Below are 24,677 nucleotides of genomic sequence, written 5' to 3'. Positions count from 1 at the left end.
ATGGATATGAAACTTTTGCTTTTTAGTTTGTATGAACCAGTAAACTTGTTCGGAAATAGAATTGCTAAAATCTGAATACAAACTTAAATGAAATATTTGAAGTGTGGACATTCTAGAGCAATCAAAATACGGACTAGATGAAATATTCCATCTTAATTAAGTCTAATGTAATAATGGTATCTAGCACCTGAGATCTCACCTTACTTCAAAACATTAAAGTACTTGAATTGTTTTACGTTAAAAGGAACAAATATCAAGTTATTACAGGAATATTTCTTATCGTGTTACTTCTTACTAACGTTCTACACCAGTGTTTCTCAAAGTGTGGGTCGCGGGCCGTATTTTGGTGGGTCACCTCAAATTTATTCTTTTAATTATGAAAATTCTATTTTGATGCAGAAACAGATGTTGTAAATTATTATTCAGAAGATAAAAATTAGAAAAACTTGTTAAAGAGGTGAAGAGGATGTGGTTACTCAGAACCTTGCCCTGTTGTAGAGTCAGTAGATATTCTGGGTTAGGATGGAAAGAGTCGTAGAGACAAAATCTGTCATGAGATAGGTAAATGTATTGGAAGTAATTTTAACTCTGCGTTACCTTTCTATGGAAAAATTAGATATGATTTACAAAATTTAATTGCTTTGATATACACCACCATGACGCAGAATGTCAATCTGTATTTGAATAAAAGTAGGTGGGCCACAAAATACTTTTCAATATTTAATGAGGCTCGTGGTAACAACAAGTTTGAGAACCACTATTCTATGCACAAATTAGTAGGTAAGCTCATTAAGGAAATGTCGAAGGAAAATCCTCTGCACACTGATGATATTATATTCTCCATAGACCAATTATTTATTTTAACTTGAAGGTGTGTTACCAAATACTGGAAATCATCCAGTATAAACGCCACGTAAGAAAAACACACAAATCAAGAAAATACCCAAAGTACTGAATTTATAATAAAACATAACAGACAGATACTCTAAGCAACTTTTCTATCAATTCTCTTTGATTTCATTGCACTGAACGTCTCTTGTTCCTACTTTTATTATTATATGTCGAAGGTGTAGTATTTTGGTGGGATAGTAATGCTGGATGGGTTGGGTTTGGAAAGATACGGTGTTATTTGGGATCATTCATAAACACATGAGTAACTAAAATATCTTGCACATCAAGATTTCAATTCAGAAAGATGAAGGTAGTTATATAGCAACTAAATGCTGCAATAGTTTGCATTCTCAGCGTGGAATGAATTTGTTTGTCTGCAATCATTATGCCATTTACGTGAAGATGTGAGTGCTTACTTAGATCAATTCGTAATGGGGAAGCACAAAATTGCAAGAAGATTGCTTAAGGCATTTTGTGGTCTCTAATCTTGCAGATTAAGAAATCGATTATGGTATATCCGCTGACAAAATATGTAATTGAACGAATGCTGTAAAGGATAGTATAAAAGCCCTTAGTGTTCACATTTTGCGAAATACAAATTCTTCAATGCTATATTCCTTTTGTGTTCTACCAATGTTCAACTACGTACAACTTGTTGTTGACAAGTCATGTATAATTCTAGATAAGTAGGACTTTGATGCTTTTAAGTTTTTAAAATGAAATCTTTAAGTTTTCCGTCCCACGCTTATGCCGGTTAGGCTAAAGGAGTACTTTGATGCTTTTGACATACTATGAATTTTCATAATTCTTTGAACGCTCTTGACGTAATTGTGTAATGTAGAGAAAAAATTATCTCACTCCAATATACTGACCAAGACTCGAAAAGGAACAATGATATTTTGTGTTCATATAATTGCTCCGTATTTAAAACTCCTTTACAAACAAGACGAGTGTTATTTCCTAGCCGATAATTAACTATGCAATTGTCATGGGGAAACATTTTGAAACTTGTGTCTCTTACGTGGCAAACACTTAACTGCATATCACTATATTCCTGTTCTGATTTCCTATTATTTCAAATTTTTAGAGAGGAAAACAAATGAAATAGTGTGGTAATTTTTGAAGAACATAACAAATGGCTTCATAACTTAAAACTTTATTTCAATATAAATTCTGCCTTGATCATAGTACAAAATTTATCAACCATAGTATCCATACCCTCCAACTCCAGGATGAATGTTACCGCCTACTCTTCTCACAATGGCGTTGAAACCATTCACATCATCTGCAACATATGTGACTCGTCTTAAACTTCCGTCAGGTTCAACGAGACTATACTGTCCTCTAACAACAGGTCCATCGCGAACTTCGGTTTGTTGCTTGTTGTCACCCGTAAGGTGGTCGCTTACTGTGTATCCAAACTGGTATCGCGGATATGCCTGTAAAGAACATGCTGTTTTTAAAGAGTTTGTCATTTTCTTTCTTCACTCTGATGTAACATCAGATAGTCCGAAAAGTATTGAGCAGTTTGCACACAATATGGTGTTAGTTTCTTTCGCACCAAGTTATGCCTAGAGTCATTTGACAGTTGACATGGAGAGTTAATATTGCACAAAGTGTGGAATTTTCATAATCGGACATTAAATATAGCGTCTTGAATACAGAGTAGAGTTCCGCTCACCTGTGCTATATTTTACAATGTTATTTCTAGAAGAGCGCAGATGCTGCACAGACCTGTGAAGCAATTAGTGTTGTTTATGGGATACACACGTGACAAAAGCAAATTAAAATATGATTCAGGTACCTCCGTTCTGAAAATTTACATTTCCAAGATTCATCCCACACTTTGCAACTAAACGAACAAAATTAATTTTATTTTGGTGAAAGGCGAGACACATCGGTATGTGAAAAGTCAAGACACTCCTAATGACGTAGACATCAATCAGCAAGCAGTGTTAGTATATTTAAAGAAAGCTGACTATAAAAGGAACTCTACGTTTCAGAATTGAGGATCGTTTTTAAAAAGTAAGATCCATAGCTCTATTTACAAGTCTGTACCCAAATGGAAAGCTTGAACCATTTTGGAAGCAGTTGATAACGACTGATAAAAGATGGATAACCTACGATAACATTTCCGAAACCTTCGTGACAGGATGTTACCGAGGCTTGATAGTATAAGACAAGGTACACACTGACGCCCTGGAAGGTTGGAATGTGCGTTTTGTTGAAATGTGTCAAGAAACTACAAACTCTACTTACGTACAACTTCATTTTGTTAGTAACTATTATTGTCATCATTTTCTTTTTCCAAACAAGGAAGCAATTTGTGTGCCACATATCAAAGGATTATCCTCTCGAATACAAGACCCTCTGCAATATGAAATACCAATCGACATTTACAAATTACCTTCATCTCATCCAACTTTTGCCTTAATATAATCATTAGGAAGAGGTTGATATTTCAGTTCGAAAATTAGTGACTCTCATGTATCTTTCAGCAACAAATTGATTAAACCAATTCCACAATACTCACATAATAGTCAATGCCGCTACCAAGTCCACCGAACACTCCGCTCGCAATAGCAGATGATGCTAGGGCAGTGAAAGCGAAGATGACCTGTAAAAAAGATATACTATTACATCATGTACAGAATTGAATTTACAAATATTTAATGTGCTCCGAAGGATATATTTCACATGATTTTTAAAAGTTTTAATACGACAAATCTTGCTCTGTAAATTTAGTTTTGCTTCTATATTTCTATTGTTATTAAGCATATTTAAAATTTTCGATTTACCGTAAGTGTGTTCATTGTTACTGATGTTCAAGCACAGGCTTGTGATACTGTGCATTAATGACAATTCTCGGACCTTATATGAAATTACGAAACGGAAAGAAAGTCGTTAAATCGTTAATATGGAAGGAAATTATTGTCTGTTTTATGCATCCAAACTGTCATAGTGTTGGTAATATTTGCTTGTCTTTGTCAATATAAATATTGATTGGTTATTTCGTATTCTTTCTCTTCAACATATTTCGAAAATTAATAGAAAAGATTTTAATTACTTTTGAAATATAAGATTTGAAGAGGATATAATTGTTGAGATGTTTCTGAGAAAAATGTTAATTGGAATGATACAAGTAAGAAAATATTTCCTTAATTTCTTTACAAGTTTCCTGTAACAAATTATATAAATAATGGAAATTAACGAAGGAAAGGCACAGTTCACTTACTAGAATCCTTTTGCACACATCAGAAAGTGGCCATAAACAAAATGGTAATACATAGATTTAATAGTGTTTCTTGACCATTTATATTTCATATCGTAACTTGTTTATTTCAATAGTAGTGTTTTGATCATGATGTGGAAACAATTATTTACTTGGTACATTTACAAGTGAGGCAATTTGGTTAAGGTGATACGCAAACTTCGTCTCTATAAATTCTTTTATACTAGTTTTGATTCATCATGATCAAATTTTTGTTTATATTTGGGTTGTGCAATGATATGTTTTGTATATATTAGTCAGCAATTTATGAACTCTTAGTTTAAATGTAATTAATAGCAAAACGGAGAAGGGTCTTCAAATCATTTGTTTCTCTTTGTCTTGATACAATATCCTGAACAAAATAGTGCTGCGAACAGCTGAATGACAGAATTTGTTATTATACGGTGAAAATGAACGTTTTCTCGAATCTTTTATTACATTAAACATTTTATTGTGAAACTTAGTATTTCATTAATTTCAAATTATAAACACATGAAGACAAAAGGTTTTGTGTCGTATTGTATGAAAATGAGTCGTTCATAGAAAATTCAGTTAAATGGTATGTTATGAAATAAAACTAATATACACGTATTGGAAGTAGTTAAAATTTATATCGAAATATGCAAGAATTGAATTTAAGTTTTCCCATTTCCAGGTATCCTGTTTTGTCGTTCTGAGCTTTGCTTTGGTCCTTGGATCAGCTTATGGTAAGGCCGATCTTATTTCTTATTAAACATTTTTATTCTCAGAATAATATAAATAAAGTTATAATTGAATGTTGCAAGATAATAATCCAGTCAAAGGCCCTGAATAAATTTTTGATTCAAATTTTCAATACGTTATTTTAAATCTCTGCAATTGCCTGAGATTTTGGGTTTCTTTGTGACTCGTACGGGATCGAAATGTCTTCTCAGAGAGAATGTCAATTACTTTTTAGATACCAGTTTCAAAGTTAAAATAAAATGTTTTTTTTTTTATTTTAACGCCTCACGTTTATGCCGCTTAGGCAAGGGAAGACGGATGATTAATTGAAAAGAAAGATGATGTAAGGTTGATTACTGCAAATGGGAATATTCCGAGAATACCAATGCGCACCATTTTGTCCATGGAAACTTACATGAACAAGGATCGAACTAGGACTTCACTCACAAGAGGTAAGTGCTTTACTACTGAGCCACCGGGACTCAACATCACAGTTTCTGTGGACTGTTGGATCGCAGGTGAAAAAGCATGTAACAGTCAAAGATTCAGAAACAAAGACATGGACAAAGATTTTATTTATCCATGTCTGTTTGACTTAAAGAAAAAAACTCCAAAATAGATGGTCTAAATATTTCGTAATTTCAGGAACAGATTTAAATTTACTGCAAATATTTGTTTTTCAGTATTTCTAAGGCAAGTTTGTTGTGGAATATCATTTTATGTCACTCCAATTCATGATGCAGTTTTCACTACAAACCTCTTATATTTTAGGTGTCCATCATGGTGCTACCGGAGTTAGTGTCCAAAATAACAACCGCATCTCCGTTGAAACAGTACCAGTTGCAGGACATGGACTTCCCACGGGTGTTAGCAGCCAAAATCATAATAGAATCAATGTAATAACTACTGCAGTTGCTGGACATACACTAGCCACGGGTGTCAGCAGCCAAAATAACAACAGACTGTCTATTGGTACAGTGCCACTAGTTCTGAATACTGGCAGATATGGAATAGGAGGATTGGGTTTATCAGGAGTAGGATTGCATAGTTCTTACGGAGGATATGGTCTCACTGGATCCGGAATTGGAGGATATGGTATCGGGCTTGATGGATACGGACTTGCAGAATATGGAAATACCGGATACGTACTCTAGGGATATGGTGGATCTGGCTACAAAGAATCGTTTACTAGACTGAGGTGTTGAATGTAATGCTGGATAAATAAATATTTTATGTCCTCTCAATAACGAATAAATTCATGTATTTCCCTGACCTGACATTTCACTAACTATTTCGACTGCATTATTCCACTGTTATTACTTCACACTCCCATATTTGAACCAAGTGCCATTTGCGTAGACATTGGGAACACATTTTGATAGCATTTTAAAAGTACAATGCAATTCTAACCCTTTGACTTTTAAATAATTCACATCTAATTTCACCGACGAACATCTTAATAAGTTGGGAAAGTAGGCCGCTTTCTTTGCTAGCTGTTGACGTATTTATTAGCCTTTTTGTCACGTAACATGGAAAATCCTATTGCGTAATGTAGTAAAATTTTGTGATGTCGCAACTAAAAAAAGTTTGACAGATTTCCTTGCAAAGTAATCGCATTTATAGTAAAATTTACTAATAGATTGTACAGGGTTCGTCAGCAGAATTTTGCAATAGGCATGCCAATTTCCACACTTAGACCCCAAGTTGTAAACACTTACGGAAACATAATAAAGAAAGCGTACAATTAAACGAATAATTACATGTTTTAGTGCTGAATAAAAACCTGTATTGATGGATATGAAACTTTTGCTTTTTAGTTTGTATGAACCAGTAAACTTGTTCGGAAATAGAATTGCTAAAATCTGAATACAAACTTAAATGAAATATTTGAAGTGTGGACATTCTAGAGCAATCAAAATACGGACTAGATGAAATATTCCATCTTAATTAAGTCTAATGTAATAATGGTATCGAGCACCTGAGATCTCACCTTACTTCAAAACATTAAAGTACTTGAATTGTTTTACGTTAGAAGGAACAAATATCAAGTTATTACAGGAATATTTCTTATCGTGTTACTTCTTACTAACGTTCTACACCAGTGTTTCTCAAAGTGTGGGTCGCGGGCCGTATTTTGTGGGTCACCTCAAGTTTATTCTTTTAATTATGAAGATTCTATTTTGATGCAGAAACAGATGTTGTAAATTATTATTCAGAAGATAAAAATTGGAAACACTTGTTAAAGAGGTGAAGAGGATGTGGTTACTCAGAACCTTGTCCTGTTGTAGAGTCAGTAGATATTCTGGGTTAGGATGGAAGAGTGGTAGAGAAAAAATCTGTCATGGGATAGGGAAATGTATTGGAAGTAGTTTTAACTCTGCGTTACCTTTCTATGGAAAAATTAGATATGATTTACAAAATTTAATTGCTTTGATATACACCACCATGACGCAGAATGTCAATCTGTATTTGAATAAAAGTAGGTGGGCCACAAAATACTTTTCAATATTTAATGTGGCTCGTCGTAACAACAAGTTTGAGAACCACTGCTCTATACACAAATTAGTAGGTAAGCACATTAAGGAAATGTCGAAGGAAAATCCTCTGCACACTGATGATATTATATTCTCCATAGACCAATTATTTATTTTAACTTGAAGGTGTGTTACCAAATACTAGAAATCATCCAGTATAAACGCCACGTAAGAAAAACACACAAATCAAGAAAATACCCAAAGTACTGAATTTATAATAAAACATAACAGACAGATACTCAAAGCAACTTTTCCATCAATTCTCTTTGATTTCATTGCACTGAACGTCTCTTGTTCCTACTTTTATTATTATGTCGAAGGTGTAGTATTTTGGTGGGATAGTAATGCTGGATGGGTTGGGTTTGGAAAGATACGGTGTTATTTGGGATCATTCATAAATACATGAGTAACTAAAATATCTTGCACATCAAGACTTCAATTCAGAAAGATGAAGGTAGTTATATAGCAACTAAATGCTGCAATAGTTTGCATTCTCAGCGTGGAATGAATTTGTTTGTCTGCAATCATTATGCCATTTACGTGAAGATGTGAGTGCTTACTTAGATCAATTCGTAATGGGGAAACACAAAATTGGAAGAAGATTGCTTAAGGCATTTTGTGGTCTCTAAGCTTGCAGATTATGAAATCGATAATGGTATATCCGCTGACAAAATATGTAATTGAACGAATGCTGTAAAGGATAGTATAAAAGCCCTTAGTGTTCACATTTTGCGAAATACAAATACTTCAATGCTATATTCCTTTTGTGTTCTACCAATGTTCAACTACGTACAACTTGTTGTTGACAAGTCATGTATAATTCTAGATAAGTGTGATTTGATGCTTTTGACATACTATGAATTTTCATAATTCTTTGAACGCTCTTGACGTAATTGTGTAATGTAGAGAAAAAATTATCTCACTACAATATACTGACCAAGACTCGAAAAGGAACAATGATATTTTGTGTTCATATAATTGCTCCGTATTTAAAACTCCTTTACAAACAAGACGAGTGGTATTTCCTAGCTGATAATTAACTATGCAATTGTCATGGGGAAACATTTTGAAACTTGTGTCTCTTACGTGGCAAACACTTAACTGCATATCCCTATATTCCTGTTCTGATTTCCTATTATTTCAAATTTTTAGAGAGCAAAACAAATGAAATAGTGTGGTAATTTTTGAAGAACATAACAAATGGCTTCATAACTTAAAACTTTATTTCAATATAAATTCAACCTTGATTATAGTACAAAATTTATCAACCATAGTATCCATACCCTCCAACTCCAGGATGAATGTTACCGCCTACTCGTCTCACAATGGCGTTGAAACCATTCACATCATCTGCAACATATGTGACTCGTCTTAAACTTCCGTCAGGTTCAACGAGACTATACTGTCCTCTAACAACAGGTCCATCGCGAACTTCGGTTTGTTGCTTGTTGTCACCCGTAAGGTGGTCGCTTACTGTGTATCCAAACTGGTATCGCGGATATGCCTGTAAAGAACATGCTGTTTTTTTAAAGAGTTTGTGATTTTCTTTCTTCACTGTGATGTAACATCAGATAGTCCGAAAAGTATTGAGCAGTTTGCACACAATATGGTGTTAGTTTCTTTCGCACCAAGTTATGCCTAGATTCATTTGACAGTTGACAGGGAGAGTTAATAGTGCACAAAGTGTGGAATTCTCATAATCGGACATTAAATATAGCGTCTTGAATACAGAGTAGAGTTCCGCTCACCTGTGCTATATTTTACAATGTTATTTCTAGAACAGCGCAGATGCTGCACAGACCTGTGAAGCAATTAGTGTTGTTTATGGGATACACACGTGACAAAAGCAAATTAAAATATGATTCAGGTACCTCCGTTCTGAAAATTTACATTTCCAAGATTCATCCCACACTTTGCAACTAAACGAACAAAATTAATTTTATTTTGGTGAAAGGCGAGACACACCGGTATGTGAAAAGTCAAGACACTCCTAATGACGTAGACATCAATCAGCAAGCAGTGTTAGTATATTTAAAGAAAGCTGACTATAAAAGGAGCTCTACGTTTCAGAATTGAGGATCGTTTTTAAAAAGTAAGATCCATAGCTCTATTTACAAGTCTGTACCCAAATGGAAAGCTTGAACCATTTTGGAAGCAGTTGATAACGACTGATAAAAGATGGATAACCTACGATAACATTTCCGAAACCTTCGTGACAGGGTGTTACCGAGGCTTGATAGTATAAGACAAGGTACACACTGACGCCCTGGAAGGTTGGAATGTGCGTTTTGTTGAATTGTGTCAAGAAACTACAAACTCTACTTACGTACAACTTCATTTTGTTAGTAACTATTATTGTTATCATTTTCTTTTTCCAAACAAGGAAGCAGTTTGGGTGCCACATATCAAAGGACTATCCTCTCGAATACAAGACCCTCTGCAATATGAAATACCAATCGACATTTACAAATTACCTTCATCTCATCCAACTTTTGCCTTAATATAATCATTAGGAAGAGGTTGATATTTCAGTTCGAAAATTAGTGACTCTCATGTATCTTTCAGCAACAAATTGATTAAACCAATTCCACAATACTCACATAATAGTCAATGCCGCTACCAAGTCCACCGAACACTCCGCTCGCAATAGCAGATGATGCTAGGACAGTGAAAGCGAAGATGACCTGTAAAAAAGATATACTATTACATCATGTACAGAATTGAATTTACAAATATTTAATGTGCTCCGAAGGATATATTTCACATGATTTTTAAAAGTTTTAATACGACAAATCTTGCTCTGTAAATTTAGTTTCGCTTCTATATTTCTATTGTTATTAAGCATATTTAAAATTTTCGATTTACCGTAAGTGTGTTCATTGTTACTATTGTTCAAGCACAGGCTTGTGATACTGTGCATTAATGACAATTCTCGGACCTTATATGAAATTACGAAACGGAAAGAAAGTCGTTAAATCGTTAATATGGAAGGAAATTATTATCTGTTTTATGCATCCAAACTGTCATAGTGTTGGTAATATTTGCTTGTCTTTTTCAATATAAATATTGATTGGTTATTTCGTATTCTTTCTCTTCAACATATTTCGGAAATTAATAGAAAAGATTTTAATTACTTTTGAAATATAAGATTTGAAGAGGATATAATTGTTGAGATGTTTCTGAGAAAAATGTTAATTGGAATGATACAAGTAAGAAAATATTTCCTTAATTTCTTTACAAGTTTCCTGTAACAAATTATATAAATAATGGAAATTAACGAAGGAAAGGCACAGTTCACTTACTAGAATCCTTTTGCACACATCAGAAAGTGGCCATAAACAAAATGGTAATACATAGATTTAATAGTGTTTCTTGACCATTTATATTTCATATCGTAACTTGTTTATTTCAATAGTAGTGTTTTGATCATGATGTGGAAAAATTATTTACTTGGTACATTTACAAGTGAGGCAATTTGGTTAAGGTGATACGCAAACTTCATCTCTATAAATTCTTTTGTATTAGTTTTGATTCATCATGATCAAATTTTTGTTTATATTTGGGTTGTGCAATGATATGTTTTGTATATGTTACTCAGCAATTTATGAACTCTTAGTTTAAATGTAATTAATACCAAAACGGAGAAGGGTCTTCAAATCATTTGTTTCTCTTTCTCTTGATACAATATCCTGAACAAAAGAGTGCTGCGAACAGCTGAATGATAAAAAGTGTTATTATTACGTGAAAATGAACGTTTTCTCGAATCTTTTATTACATTAAACATTTTATTCTGAAACTTAGTATTTCATCAATTTCAAATTATAAACACATGAAGACAAAAGGTTTTGTGTCGTATTGTATGAAGTTCATATTCGTTCTATTCGTTCATAGAAAATTCAGTTAAATGGTATGTTATGAAATAAAACTAATATACACGTATTGGAAGTAGTTAAAATTTATATCGAAATATGCAAGAATTGAATTTAAGTTTTCCCATTTCCAGGTATCCTGTTTTGTCGTTCTGAGCTTTGCTTTGGTCCTTGGATCAGCTTATGGTAAGGCCGATCTTATTTCTTATTAAACATTTTTATTCTCAGAATAATATAAATAAAGTTATAATTGAATGTTGCAAGATAATAATCCAGTCAATGGCCCTGAATAAATTTTTGATTCAAATTTTCAATACGTTATTTTAAATCTCTGCAATTGCCTGAGATTTTGGGTTTCTTTGTGACTCGTACGGGATCGAAATGTCTTCTCAGAGAGAATGTCGATTACTTTTTAGATACCAGTTTCAAAGTTAAAATGATTTTTTTTATTTTAACGCCTCACGTTTATGCCGCTTAGGCAAGGGAAGACGGATGATTAATTGAAAAGAAAGATGATGTAAGGTTGATTTCTGCAAATGGGAATATTCCGAGAATACCAATGCGCACAATGTTGTCCATGCAAACTTACATGAACGAGGATCGAACTAGGACTTCACTCACAAGAGGTAAGTGCTTTACTACTGAGCCACCGGGACTCAACATCCCAGTTTCTGTGTACTGTTGGATCGCAGGTGAAAAAGCATGTAACAGTCAAAGATTCAGAAACAAAGACATGGACAAAGATTTTATTTATCCATATCTGTTTGACTTAAAGAAAAAACCTCCAAAATAGATGGTCTAAATATTTCGTAATTTCAGGAACAGATTTAAATTTACTGCAAATATTTGTTTTTCAGTATTTCTAAGGCAAGTTTGTTGTGGAATATCATTTTATGTCACTCCAATTCATGATGCAGTTTTCTCTACAAACCTCTTATATTTTAGGTGTTCATCATGGTCCTACCGGAGTTAGTGTCCAAAATAACAACCGCATCTCAGTTGAAACAGTACCAGTTGCAGGACATGGACTTGCCACGGGTGTTAGCAGCTAAAATCATAATAGAATCAATGTAGGAACTACTGCAGTTGCTGGACATACACTAGCCACGGGTGTCAGCAGCCAAAATAACAACAGACTGTCTATTGGTACAGTGCCACTAGTTCTGACTACTGGCAGATATGGAATAGGAGGATTGGGTTTATCAGGAGTAGAATTGCATAGTTCTTACGGAGGATATGGTCTCACTAGATCCGGAATTGGAGGATATGGTATCGGGCTTGATGGATACGGACTTGCAGAATATGGAAATACCGGATACGTACTCTAGGGATATGGTGGATCTGGCTACAAAGAATCGTTTACTAGACTGAGGTGTTGAATGTAATGCTGGATAAATAAATATTTTATGTCCTCTCAATAAGGAATATATTCATGTATTTCCCTGACCTGTCATTTCCCTAACTATTTCGACTGCATTATTCCACTGTTATTACTTCACACTCCCATATTTGAACCAAGTGCCATTTGCGTAGACATTGGAAACACATTTTGATAGCATTTTAAAAGTACAATGCAATTCTAACCCTTTGACTTTTAAATAACTCACATCTAATTTCACCGACGGATATCTTAATAAGTTGGGAAAGTAGGCCGCTTTCTTTGCTAGCTGTTGACGTATTTATTAGCCTTCTTGTCACGTAACATGGAAAATCCTATTGCGTAATGTAGTAAAATTTTGTGATGTCGCAACTAAAAAAAGTTTGACAGATTTCCTTGCAAAATAATCGCATTTATAGTAAAATTTACTAATAGATTGTACAGGGTTCGTCAGCAGAATTTTGCAACAGTCATGCCAATTTCCACACTTAGACCACAAGTTGTAAACACTTACGGAAACATAATAAAGAAAGCGTACAATTAAACGAATAATTACATGTTTTAGTGCTGAATAAAAACCTGTATTGATGGATATGAAACTTTTGCTTTTTAGTTTGTATGAACCAGTAAACTTGTTCGGAAATAGAATTGCTAAAATCTGAATACAAACTTAAATGAAATATTTGAAGTGTGGACATTCTAGAGCAATCAAAATACGGACTAGATGAAATATTCCATCTTAATTAAGTCTAATGTAATAATGGTATCGAGCACCTGAGATCTCACCTTACTTCAAAACATTAAAGTACTTGAATTGTTTTACGTTAGAAGGAACAAATATCAAGTTATTACAGGAATATTTCTTAGCGTGTTACTTCTTACTAACGTTCTACACCAGTGTTTCTCAAAGTGTGGGTCGCGGGCCGTATTTTGTGGGTCACCTCAAGTTTATTCTTTTAATTATGAAGATTCTATTTTGATGCAGACACAGATGTTGTAAATTATTATTCAGAAGATAATAATTGGAAACACTTGTTAAAGAGGTAAAGAGGATGTGGTTACTCAGAACCTTGCCCTGTTGTAGAGTCAGTAGATATTCTGGGTTAGGATGGAAAGAGTGGTAGAGACAAAATCTGTCATGAGATAGGGAAATGTATTGGAAGTAGTTTTAACTGCGTTACCTTTCTATGGAAAAATTAGATATGGTTTACAAAATTTAATTGCTTTGATATACACCACCATGACGCAGAATGTCAATCTGTATTTGAATAAAAGTAGGTGGGCCACAAAATACTTTTCAATATTTAATGTGGCTCGTGGTAACAACAAGTTTGAGAACCACTGCTCTATACACAAATTAGTAGGTAAGCACATTAAGGAAATGTCGAAGGAAAATCCTCTGCACACTGATGATATTATATTCTCCATAGACCAATTATTTATTTTAACTTGAAGGTGTGTTACCAAATACTAGAAATCATCCAGTATAAACGCCACGTAAGAAAAACACACAAATCAAGAAAATACCCAAAGTACTGAATTTATAATAAAACATAACAGACAGATACTCAAAGCAACTTTTCCATCAATTCTCTTTGATTTCATTGCACTGAACGTCTCTTGTTCCTACTTTTATTATTATATGTCGAAGGTGTAGTATTTTGGTGGGATAGTAATGCTGGATGGGTTGGGTTTGGAAAGATACGGTGTTATTTGGGATCATTCATAAATACATGAGTAACTAAAATATCTTGCACATCAAGACTTCAATTCAGAAAGATGAAGGTAGTTATATAGCAACTAAATGCTGCAATAGTTTGCATTCTCAGCGTGGAATGAATTTGTTTGTCTGCAATCATTATGCCATTTACGTGAAGATGTGAGTGCTTACTTAGATCAATTCGTAATGGGGAAACACAAAATCGGAAGAAGATTGCTTAAGGCATTTTGTGGTCTCTAAGCTTGCAGATTATGAAATCGATGATGGTATATCCGCTGACAAAATATGTAATTGAACGAATGCTGTAAAGGATAGTATAAAAGCCCTTAGTGTTCACATTTTCCGAAATACAAATACTTCAATGCTATATTCCTTTTGTGTTCTACCAATGTTCAACTACGTACAACTTGTTGTTGACAAGTCATGTATAATTGTAGATAAGTGTGACTTTGATGCTTTTCACATACTATGAATTTTCATAATTCTTTGAATGCTCTTGACGTAATTGTGTAATGTAGAGAAAAAATTATCTCACTCCAATATACTGACCAAGACTCGAAAAGGAACAATGATATTTTGTGTTCATATAATTGCTCCGTATTTAAAACTCCTTTACAAACAAGACGAGTGGTATTTCCTAGCTGATAATTAACTATGCAATTGTCATGGGGAAACATTTTGAAACTTGTGTCTCTTACGTGGCAAACACTTAACTGCATATCACTATATTCCTGTTCTGATTTCCTTTTATTTCAAATTTTTAGAGAGCAAAACAAATGAAATAGTGTGGTAATTTTTGAAGAACATAACAAATGGCTTCATAACTTAAAACTATTTCAATATATATTCAGCCTTGATTATAGTACAAAATTTATCAACCATAGTATCCATACCCTCCAACTCCAGGATGAATGTTACCGCCTACTCTTCTCACAATGGCGTTGAAACCATTCACATCATCTGCAACATATGTGACTCGTCTTAAACTTCCGTCAGGTTCAACGAGACTATACTGTCCTCTAACAACAGGTCCATCGCGAACTTCGGTTTGTTGCTTGTTGTCACCCGTAAGGTGGTCGCTTACTGTGTATCCAAACTGGTATCGCGGATATGCCTGTAAAGAACATGCTGTTTTTTTAAAGAGTTTGTGATTTTCTTTCTTCACTGTGATGTAACATCAGATAGTCCGAAAAGTATTGAGCAGTTTGCACACAATATGGTGTTAGTTTCTTTCGCACCAAGTTATGCCTAGATTCATTTGACAGTTGACAGGGAGAGTTAATAGTGCACAAAGTGTGGAATTCTCATAATCGGACATTAAATATAGCGTCTTGAATACAGAGTAGAGTTCCGCTCACCTGTGCTATATTTTACAATGTTATTTCTAGAACAGCGCAGATGCTGCACAGACCTGTGAAGCAATTAGTGTTGTTTATGGGATACACACGTGACAAAAGCAAATTAAAATATGATTCAGGTACCTCCGTTCTGAAAATTTACATTTCCAAGATTCATCCCACACTTTGCAACTAAACGAACAAAATTAATTTTATTTTGGTGAAAGGCGAGACACACCGGTATGTGAAAAGTCAAGACACTCCTAATGACGTAGACATCAATCAGCAAGCAGTGTTAGTATATTTAAAGAAAGCTGACTATAAAAGGAGCTCTACGTTTCAGAATTGAGGATCGTTTTTAAAAAGTAAGATCCATAGCTCTATTTACAAGTCTGTACCCAAATGGAAAGCTTGAACCATTTTGGAAGCAGTTGATAACGACTGATAAAAGATGGATAACCTACGATAACATTTCCGAAACCTTCGTGACAGGGTGTTACCGAGGCTTGATAGTATAAGACAAGGTACACACTGACGCCCTGGAAGGTTGGAATGTGCGTTTTGTTGAATTGTGTCAAGAAACTACAAACTCTACTTACGTACAACTTCATTTTGTTAGTAACTATTATTGTTATCATTTTCTTTTTCCAAACAAGGAAGCAGTTTGGGTGCCACATATCAAAGGACTATCCTCTCGAATACAAGACCCTCTGCAATATGAAATACCAATCGACATTTACAAATTACCTTCATCTCATCCAACTTTTGCCTTAATATAATCATTAGGAAGAGGTTGATATTTCAGTTCGAAAATTAGTGACTCTCATGTATCTTTCAGCAACAAATTGATTAAACCAATTCCACAATACTCACATAATAGTCAATGCCGCTACCAAGTCCACCGAACACTCCGCTCGCAATAGCAGATGATGCTAGGACAGTGAAAGCGAAGATGACCTGTAAAAAAGATATACTATTACATCATGTACAGAATTGAATTTACAAATATTTAATGTGCTCCGAAGGATATATTTCACATGATTTTTAAAAGTTTTAATACGACAAATCTTGCTCTGTAAATTTAGTTTCGCTTCTATATTTCTATTGTTATTAAGCATATTTAAAATTTTCGATTTACCGTAAGTGTGTTCATTGTTACTAATGTTCAAGCACAGGCTTGTGATACTGTGCATTAATGACAATTCTCGGACCTTATATGAAATTACGAAACGGAAAGAAAGTCGTTAAATCGTTAATATGGAAGGAAATTATTATCTGTTTTATGCATCCAAACTGTCATAGTGTTGGTAATATTTGCTTGTCTTTTTCAATATAAATATTGATTGGTTATTTCGTATTCTTTCTCTTCAACATATTTCGGAAATTAATAGAAAAGATTTTAATTACTTTTGAAATATAAGATTTGAAGAGGATATAATTGTTGAGATGTTTCTGAGAAAAATGTTAATTGGAATGATACAAGTAAGAAAATATTTCCTTAATTTCTTTACAAGTTTCCTGTAACAAATTATATAAATAATGGAAATCAACGAAGGAAAGGCACAGTTCACTTACTAGAATCCTTTTGCACACATCAGAAAGTGGCCATAAACAAAATGGTAATACATAGATTTAATAGTGTTTCTTGACCATTTATATTTCATATCGTAACTTGTTTATTTCAATAGTAGTGTTTTGATCATGATGTGGAAAAATTATTTACTTGGTACATTTACAAGTGAGGCAATTTGGTTAAGGTGATACGCAAACTTCATCTCTATAAATTCTTTTGTATTAGTTTTGATTCATCATGATCAAATTTTTGTTTATATTTGGGTTGTGCAATGATATGTTTTGTATATATTACTCAGCAATTTATGAACTCTTAGTTTAAATGTAATTAATAGCAAAACGGAGAAGGGTCTTCAAATCATTTGTTTCTCTTTCTCTTGATACAATATCCTGAACAAAAGAGTGCTGCGAACAGCTGAATGATAAAAAGTGTTATTATTACGTGAAAATGAACGTTTTCTCGAATCTTTTATTACATTAAACATTTTATTCTGAAACTTAGTATTTCATCAATTTCAAATTATAAACACATGAAGACAAAAGGTTTTGTGTCGTATTGTATGAAGTTCATATTCGTTTTATTCGTTCATAGAAAATTCAGTTAAATGGTATGTTATGAAATAAAACTAATATACACGTATTGGAAGTAGTTAAAATTTATATCGAAATATGCAAGAATTGAATTTAAGTTTTCCCATTTCCAGGTATCCTGTTTTGTCGTTCTGAGCTTTGCTTTGGTCCTTGGATCAGCTTATGGTAAGGCCGATCTTATTTCTTATTAAAAATTTTTATTCTCAGAATAATATAAATAAAGTTATAATTGAATGTTGCAAGATAATAATCCAGTCAATGGCCCTGAATAAATTTTTGATTCAAATTTTCAATACGTTATTTTAAATCTCTGCAATTGCCTGAGATTTTGGGTTTCTTTGTGACTCGTACGGGATCGAAATGTCTTCTCAGGGAGAATGTCGATTACTTTTTAGATACCAATTTCAAAGTTAAAATAAAATGATTCATTTTATTTTAACGCCTCGCGTTTATTCCGCTTAGGCAAGGGAAGACGGATGATTAATTGAAAAGAAAGATGATGTAAGGTTGATTACAGCAAATGGGAATATTCCGAGAATACCAATGCGCACCATTTTGTCCATGCAAACTTACATGAACGAGGATCGAACTAGGACTTCACTCGCAAGAGGTAAGTGCTTTACTACTGAGCCACCGGGACTCAACATCCCAGTTTCTGTGTACTGTTGGATCGCAGGTGAAAAAGCATGTAACAGTAAAAGTATATGAAACAAAGACATGGACAAAGATTTTATTTGTCCATGTCTGTTTGACTTAAAGAAGAAAACTCCAAAATAGATGTTCTAAATATTTCGTAATTTCAGGAACAGATTTAAATTTACTGCAAATATTAGTTTTTCAGTATTTCTAAGGCAAGTTTGTTGTGGAATATCATTTTATGTCACTCCAATTCATGATGCAGTTTTCACTACAAACCTCTTATATTTTAGGTGTCCATCATGGTGCTACCGGAGTTAGTGTCCAAAATAACAACCGCATCTCCGTTGAAACAGTACCAGTTGCAGGACATGGACTTGCCACGGGTGTTAGCAGCCAAAATCATAATAGAATCAACGTACGAACTACTGCAGTTGCTGGACATACATTAGCCACGGGTGTCAGCAGCCAAAATAACAACAGACTGTCTATTGGTACAGTGCCACTAGTTCTGACTACTGGCAGATATGGAATAGGAGGATTGGGTTTATCAGGAGTAGGATTGCATAGTTCTTACGGAGGATATGGTCTCACTGGATCCGGAATTGGAGGATATGGTATCGGGCTTGATGGATACGGATTTGCACAATATGGAAATACCGGATACGTACTCTAGGGATATGGTGGATCTGGCTACAAAGAATCGTTTACTAGACTGAGGTGTTGAATGTAATGCTGGATAAATAAATATTTTATGTCCTCTCAATAAGGAATATATTCATGTATTTCCCTGACCTGTCATTTCCCTAACTATTTCGACTGCATTATTCCACTGTTATTACTTCACACTCCCATATTTGAACCAAGTGCCATTTGCGTAGACATTGGAAACACATTTTGATAGCATTTTAAAAGTACAATGCAATTCTAACCCTTTGACTTTTAAATAACTCACATCTAATTTCACCGACGGATATCTTAATAAGTTGGGAAAGTAGGCCGCTTTCTTTGCTAGCTGTTGACGTATTTATTAGCCTTCTTGTCACGTAACATGGAAAATCCTATTGCGTAATGTAGTAAAATTTTGTGATGTCGCAACTAAAAAAAGTTTGACAGATTTCCTTGCAAAATAATCGCATTTATAGTAAAATTTACTAATAGATTGTACAGGGTTCGTCAGCAGAATTTTGCAACAGTCATGCCAATTTCCACACTTAGACCACAAGTTGTAAACACTTACGGAAACATAATAAAGAAAGCGTACAATTAAACGAATAATTACATGTTTTAGTGCTGAATAAAAACCTGTATTGATGGATATGAAACTTTTGCTTTTTAGTTTGTATGAACCAGTAAACTTGTTCGGAAATAGAATTGCTAAAATCTGAATACAAACTTAAATGAAATATTTGAAGTGTGGACATTCTAGAGCAATCAAAATACGGACTAGATGAAATATTCCATCTTAATTAAGTCTAATGTAATAATGGTATCTAGCACCTGAGATCTCACCTTACTTCAAAACATTAAAGTACTTGAATTGTTTTACGTTAGAAGGAACAAATATCAAGTTATTACAGGAATATTTCTTAGCGTGTTACTTCTTACTAACGTTCTACACCAGTGTTTCTCAAAGTGTGGGTCGCGGGCCGTATTTTGGTGGGTCACCTCAAGTTTATTCTTTTAATTATGAAGATTCTATTTTGATGCAGACACAGATGTTGTAAATTATTATTCAGAAGATAATAATTGGAAACACTTGTTAAAGAGGTAAAGAGGATGTGGTTACTCAGAACCTTGCCCTGTTGTAGAGTCAGTAGATATTCTGGGTTAGGATGGAAAGAGTGGTAGAGACAAAATCTGTCATGAGATAGGGAAATGTATTGGAAGTAGTTTTAACTCTGCGTTACCTTTCTATGGAAAAATTAGATATGATTTACAAAATTTAATTGCTTTGATATACACCACCATGACGCAGAATGTCAATCTGTATTTGAATAAAAGTAGGTGGGCCACAAAATACTTTTCAATATTTAATGTGGCTCGTGGTAACAACAAGTTTGAGAACCACTGCTCTATACACAAATTAGTAGGTAAGCACATTAAGGAAATGTCGAAGGAAAATCCTCTGCACACTGATGATATTATATTCTCCATAGACCAATTATTTATTTTAACTTGAAGGTGTGTTACCAAATACTAGAAATCATCCAGTATAAACGCCACGTAAGAAAAACACACAAATCAAGAAAATACCCAAAGTACTGAATTTATAATAAAACATAACAGACAGATACTCAAAGCAACTTTTCCATCAATTCTCTTTGATTTCATTGCACTGAACGTCTCTTGTTCCTACTTTTATTATTATATGTCGAAGGTGTAGTATTTTGGTGGGATAGTAATGCTGGATGGGTTGGGTTTGGAAAGATACGGTGTTATTTGGGATCATTCATAAATACATGAGTAACTAAAATATCTTGCACATCAAGACTTCAATTCAGAAAGATGAAGGTAGTTATATAGCAACTAAATGCTGCAATAGTTTGCATTCTCAGCGTGGAATGAATTTGTTTGTCTGCAATCATTATGCCATTTACGTGAAGATGTGAGTGCTTACTTAGATCAATTCGTAATGGGGAAACACAAAATCGGAAGAAGATTGCTTAAGGCATTTTGTGGTCTCTAAGCTTGCAGATTATGAAATCGATGATGGTATATCCGCTGACAAAATATGTAATTGAACGAATGCTGTAAAGGATAGTATAAAAGCCCTTAGTGTTCACATTTTCCGAAATACAAATACTTCAATGCTATATTCCTTTTGTGTTCTACCAATGTTCAACTACGTACAACTTGTTGTTGACAAGTCATGTATAATTGTAGATAAGTGTGACTTTGATGCTTTTCACATACTATGAATTTTCATAATTCTTTGAATGCTCTTGACGTAATTGTGTAATGTAGAGAAAAAATTATCTCACTCCAATATACTGACCAAGACTCGAAAAGGAACAATGATATTTTGTGTTCATATAATTGCTCCGTATTTAAAACTCCTTTACAAACAAGACGAGTGGTATTTCCTAGCTGATAATTAACTATGCAATTGTCATGGGGAAACATTTTGAAACTTGTGTCTCTTACGTGGCAAACACTTAACTGCATATCACTATATTCCTGTTCTGATTTCCTTTTATTTCAAATTTTTAGAGAGCAAAACAAATGAAATAGTGTGGTAATTTTTGAAGAACATAACAAATGGCTTCATAACTTAAAACTATTTCAATATATATTCAGCCTTGATTATAGTACAAAATTTATCAACCATAGTATCCATACCCTCCAACTCCAGGATGAATGTTACCGCCTACTCTTCTCACAATGGCGTTGAAACCATTCACATCATCTGCAACATATGTGACTTGTCTTAAACTTCCGTCAGGTTCAACGAGACTATACTGTCCTCTAACAACAGGTCCATCGCGAACTTCGGTTTGTTGCTTGTTGTCACCCGTAAGGTGGTCGCTTAGTGTGTATCCAAACTGGTATCGCGGATATGCCTGTAAAGAACATGCTGTTTTTTAAAGAGTTTGTCATTTTCTTTCTTCACTCTGATGTAACATCAGATAGTCCGAAAAGTATTGAACAGTTTGCACACAATATGGTGTTAGTTTCTTTCGCACCAAGTTATGCCTAGATTCATTTGACAGTTGACAGGGAGAGTTAATAGTGCACAAAGTGTGGAATTCTCATAATCGGACATTAAATATAGCGTCTTGAATACAGAGTAGAGTTCCGCTCACCTGTGCTATATTTTACAATGTTATTTCTAGAACAGCGCAGATGCTGCACAGACCTGTGAAGCAATTAGTGTTGTTTATGGGATACACACGTGACAAAAGCAAATTAAAATATGATTCAGGTACCTCCGTTCTGAAAATTTACATTTCCAAGATTCATCCCACACTTTGCAACTAAACGAACAAAATTAATTTTATTTTGGTGAAAGGCGAGACACACCGGTATGTGAAAAGTCAAGACACTCCTAATGACGTAGACATCAATCAGCAAGCAGTGTTAGTATATTTAAAGAAAGCTGACTATAAAAGGAGCTCTACGTTTCAGAATTGAGGATCGTTTTTAAAAAGTAAGATCCATAGCTCTATTTACAAGTCTGTACCCAAATGGAAAGCTTGAACCATTTTGGAAGCAGTTGATACGACTGATAAAAGATGGATAACCTACGATAACATTTCCGAAACCTTCGTGACAGGATGTTACCGAGGCTTGATAGTATAAGACAAGGTACACACTGACGCCCTGGAAGGTTGGAATGTGCGTTTTGTTGAATTGTGTCAAGAAACTACAAACTCTACTTACGTACAACTTCATTTTGTTAGTAACTATTATTGTTATCATTTTCTTTTTCCAAACAAGGAAGCAATTTGGGTGCCACATATCAAAGGATTATCCTCTCAAATACAAGACCCTCTGCAATATGAAATACCAATCGACATTTACAAATTACCTTCATCTCATCCAACTTTTGCCTTAATATAATCATTAGGAAGAGGTTGATATTTCAGTTCGAAAATTAGTGACTCTCATGTAAGCAAGTAGTGACACTCAGTGAAAGCGAAGATGACCTGAAAGCCTCGCTGTTCTATCATGACGAAAAATTCCAGGAAGAAGAATTTTTCTTTTCCATCGGTGGCCAGCCTGTAACGATCCCGTTACGAAGAGCTATGGCGAGAGGAGAAAATAAGAAGATAAGGATTGTAAAACATCTGGTCAATGTCAACCTTGCATTTCTCTTTAAAGAGAATGTTAAAATTTATCTGTATTTTCATTTTTGTCTCTTTTTGTAAAAAGACTGAAAGGTAAGAGAGGAAAAAGAATGAAAGAATTTGTAAGTTGCGAGCTGTTATCAGTTGAGTGTATTTAAGGAGAGAGAGGGGAGGTATAACTTCTTACTGCCTCAAGGTCGTGGTCGCTACGCGCGTGTCCCGTGACGCGATTGTGGCGCCAGGAACCATGGTCGGTACGATCGTCCGTAGGGACGGCGTACTAGCTATGTTGTGTTGAAGACGTGTAGATGTCTTGGTATTGGTGTCTTGGGCATGCAGGTGCCTTTGGTTTTCGTTGTTCAGAAGGGAGAGTACGTCTGTTCTGTTAATGTTCGTTATGGTAGAAACGGAATATTGTTAATAGGACACTTATTACATCGTTGGATTCTACCTAAAGTCCTTATTGAATTTCTTCCTTGTGTGTGTAATAATAAGGAATGAGAATAGTGAATTGTTGCCGTGTATTGAATTTACCAATTTTTTTAAAAAAAGAAGTGCAGCAAAAGAAGTGAATGAAGAAGATTATTTGTGAACGAAGTTTAAAGCTGCTTGTGCCCAATTGTTTTTCAAGTCGAGTGAAGTTTTATTTCTTTCCACTCGTCATTTTGTTCCTCGATTTTGCCGTGTTCGGGGTGAGTGTAAAGAAAACAAAGTGAAACGAAGTTTATTTGACTAAGTCTTGTCAAACGGCGAGTTGCCTTGTCCGAGGAAATTACCCATTGAAATCGTTTTTTCTGTTCTCAATTTTTGTGGAATGGGAACGTTGGAGATTTGCGTGTGAATAGGCTGAAAGATCCTGTTTTAGTTTCACTAAGCATTCCATAGAGATATTTACTGAATCCAACTCGCTTTATGATAGTTCTCAATGAGAAACTGTGGATTCATATTGGGTTAGTGAAATGGGGATGTGGGAGGCGTAAGTACGCTCAGCAGTTAAATCTTTATTTTGCCTTAATAAGGTTAATTGCCATCATCCCCGGAAGTGTCATTGCTATAACTTTGACATTTGTTGGACATACATTGACGTTCTAGAAGAAGTGGAATGCGAATGTGGGCAGACACTAGCCTAAATCTTGGCCGATCGTTTAGTAAGAGGAATATTAATTGTGAAAATATCTACATTGGGCTTAATAAGATATTCTTTGGAATATTAAGTATTTGCGGCACAATTGTAATTATTACAAGGGAGGGTTGCGAAGTGCGACAATTTGAATGTCGATTGAAACCCTGTGTTTTCACAGAAATTGACTAAGAATAGTCAGAATATTAATATTTCCTGTCTGGTATATGCAACAACAATTAAATTATTCTCTATTCCTCGTTATC

At 34.3% G+C, this 24,677-nt stretch overlaps 1 protein-coding gene across 1 annotated transcript; it reads right to left on the bottom strand.

The window, feature by feature from the left end:
- Positions 1-2,090: 2,090 nt before the first annotated feature.
- On the bottom strand, positions 2,091-16,455 carry LOC145685458 (uncharacterized). Its single transcript, XM_081757858.1, has 6 exons — positions 16,450-16,455; positions 15,300-15,479; positions 9,999-10,082; positions 8,723-8,902; positions 3,425-3,508; positions 2,091-2,330 (listed from the first exon to the last, which is right to left on the bottom strand). The coding sequence occupies exons 1-6, from the start codon at positions 16,453-16,455 to the stop codon at positions 2,091-2,093; spliced, it is 774 nt and encodes a 257-aa protein (XP_081613984.1).
- Positions 16,456-24,677: the final 8,222 nt, after the last annotated feature.

This window comes from Thermobia domestica, chromosome 5 (assembly GCF_964235325.1).
Source record: "Thermobia domestica chromosome 5, izTheDome1.hap1.1, whole genome shotgun sequence".
Taxonomy (NCBI): domain Eukaryota; kingdom Metazoa; phylum Arthropoda; class Insecta; order Zygentoma; family Lepismatidae; genus Thermobia; species Thermobia domestica.
The sequence above is the reverse complement of the archived record's forward strand: the minus strand, read 5'-3'. Positions and strand labels throughout refer to the sequence as shown.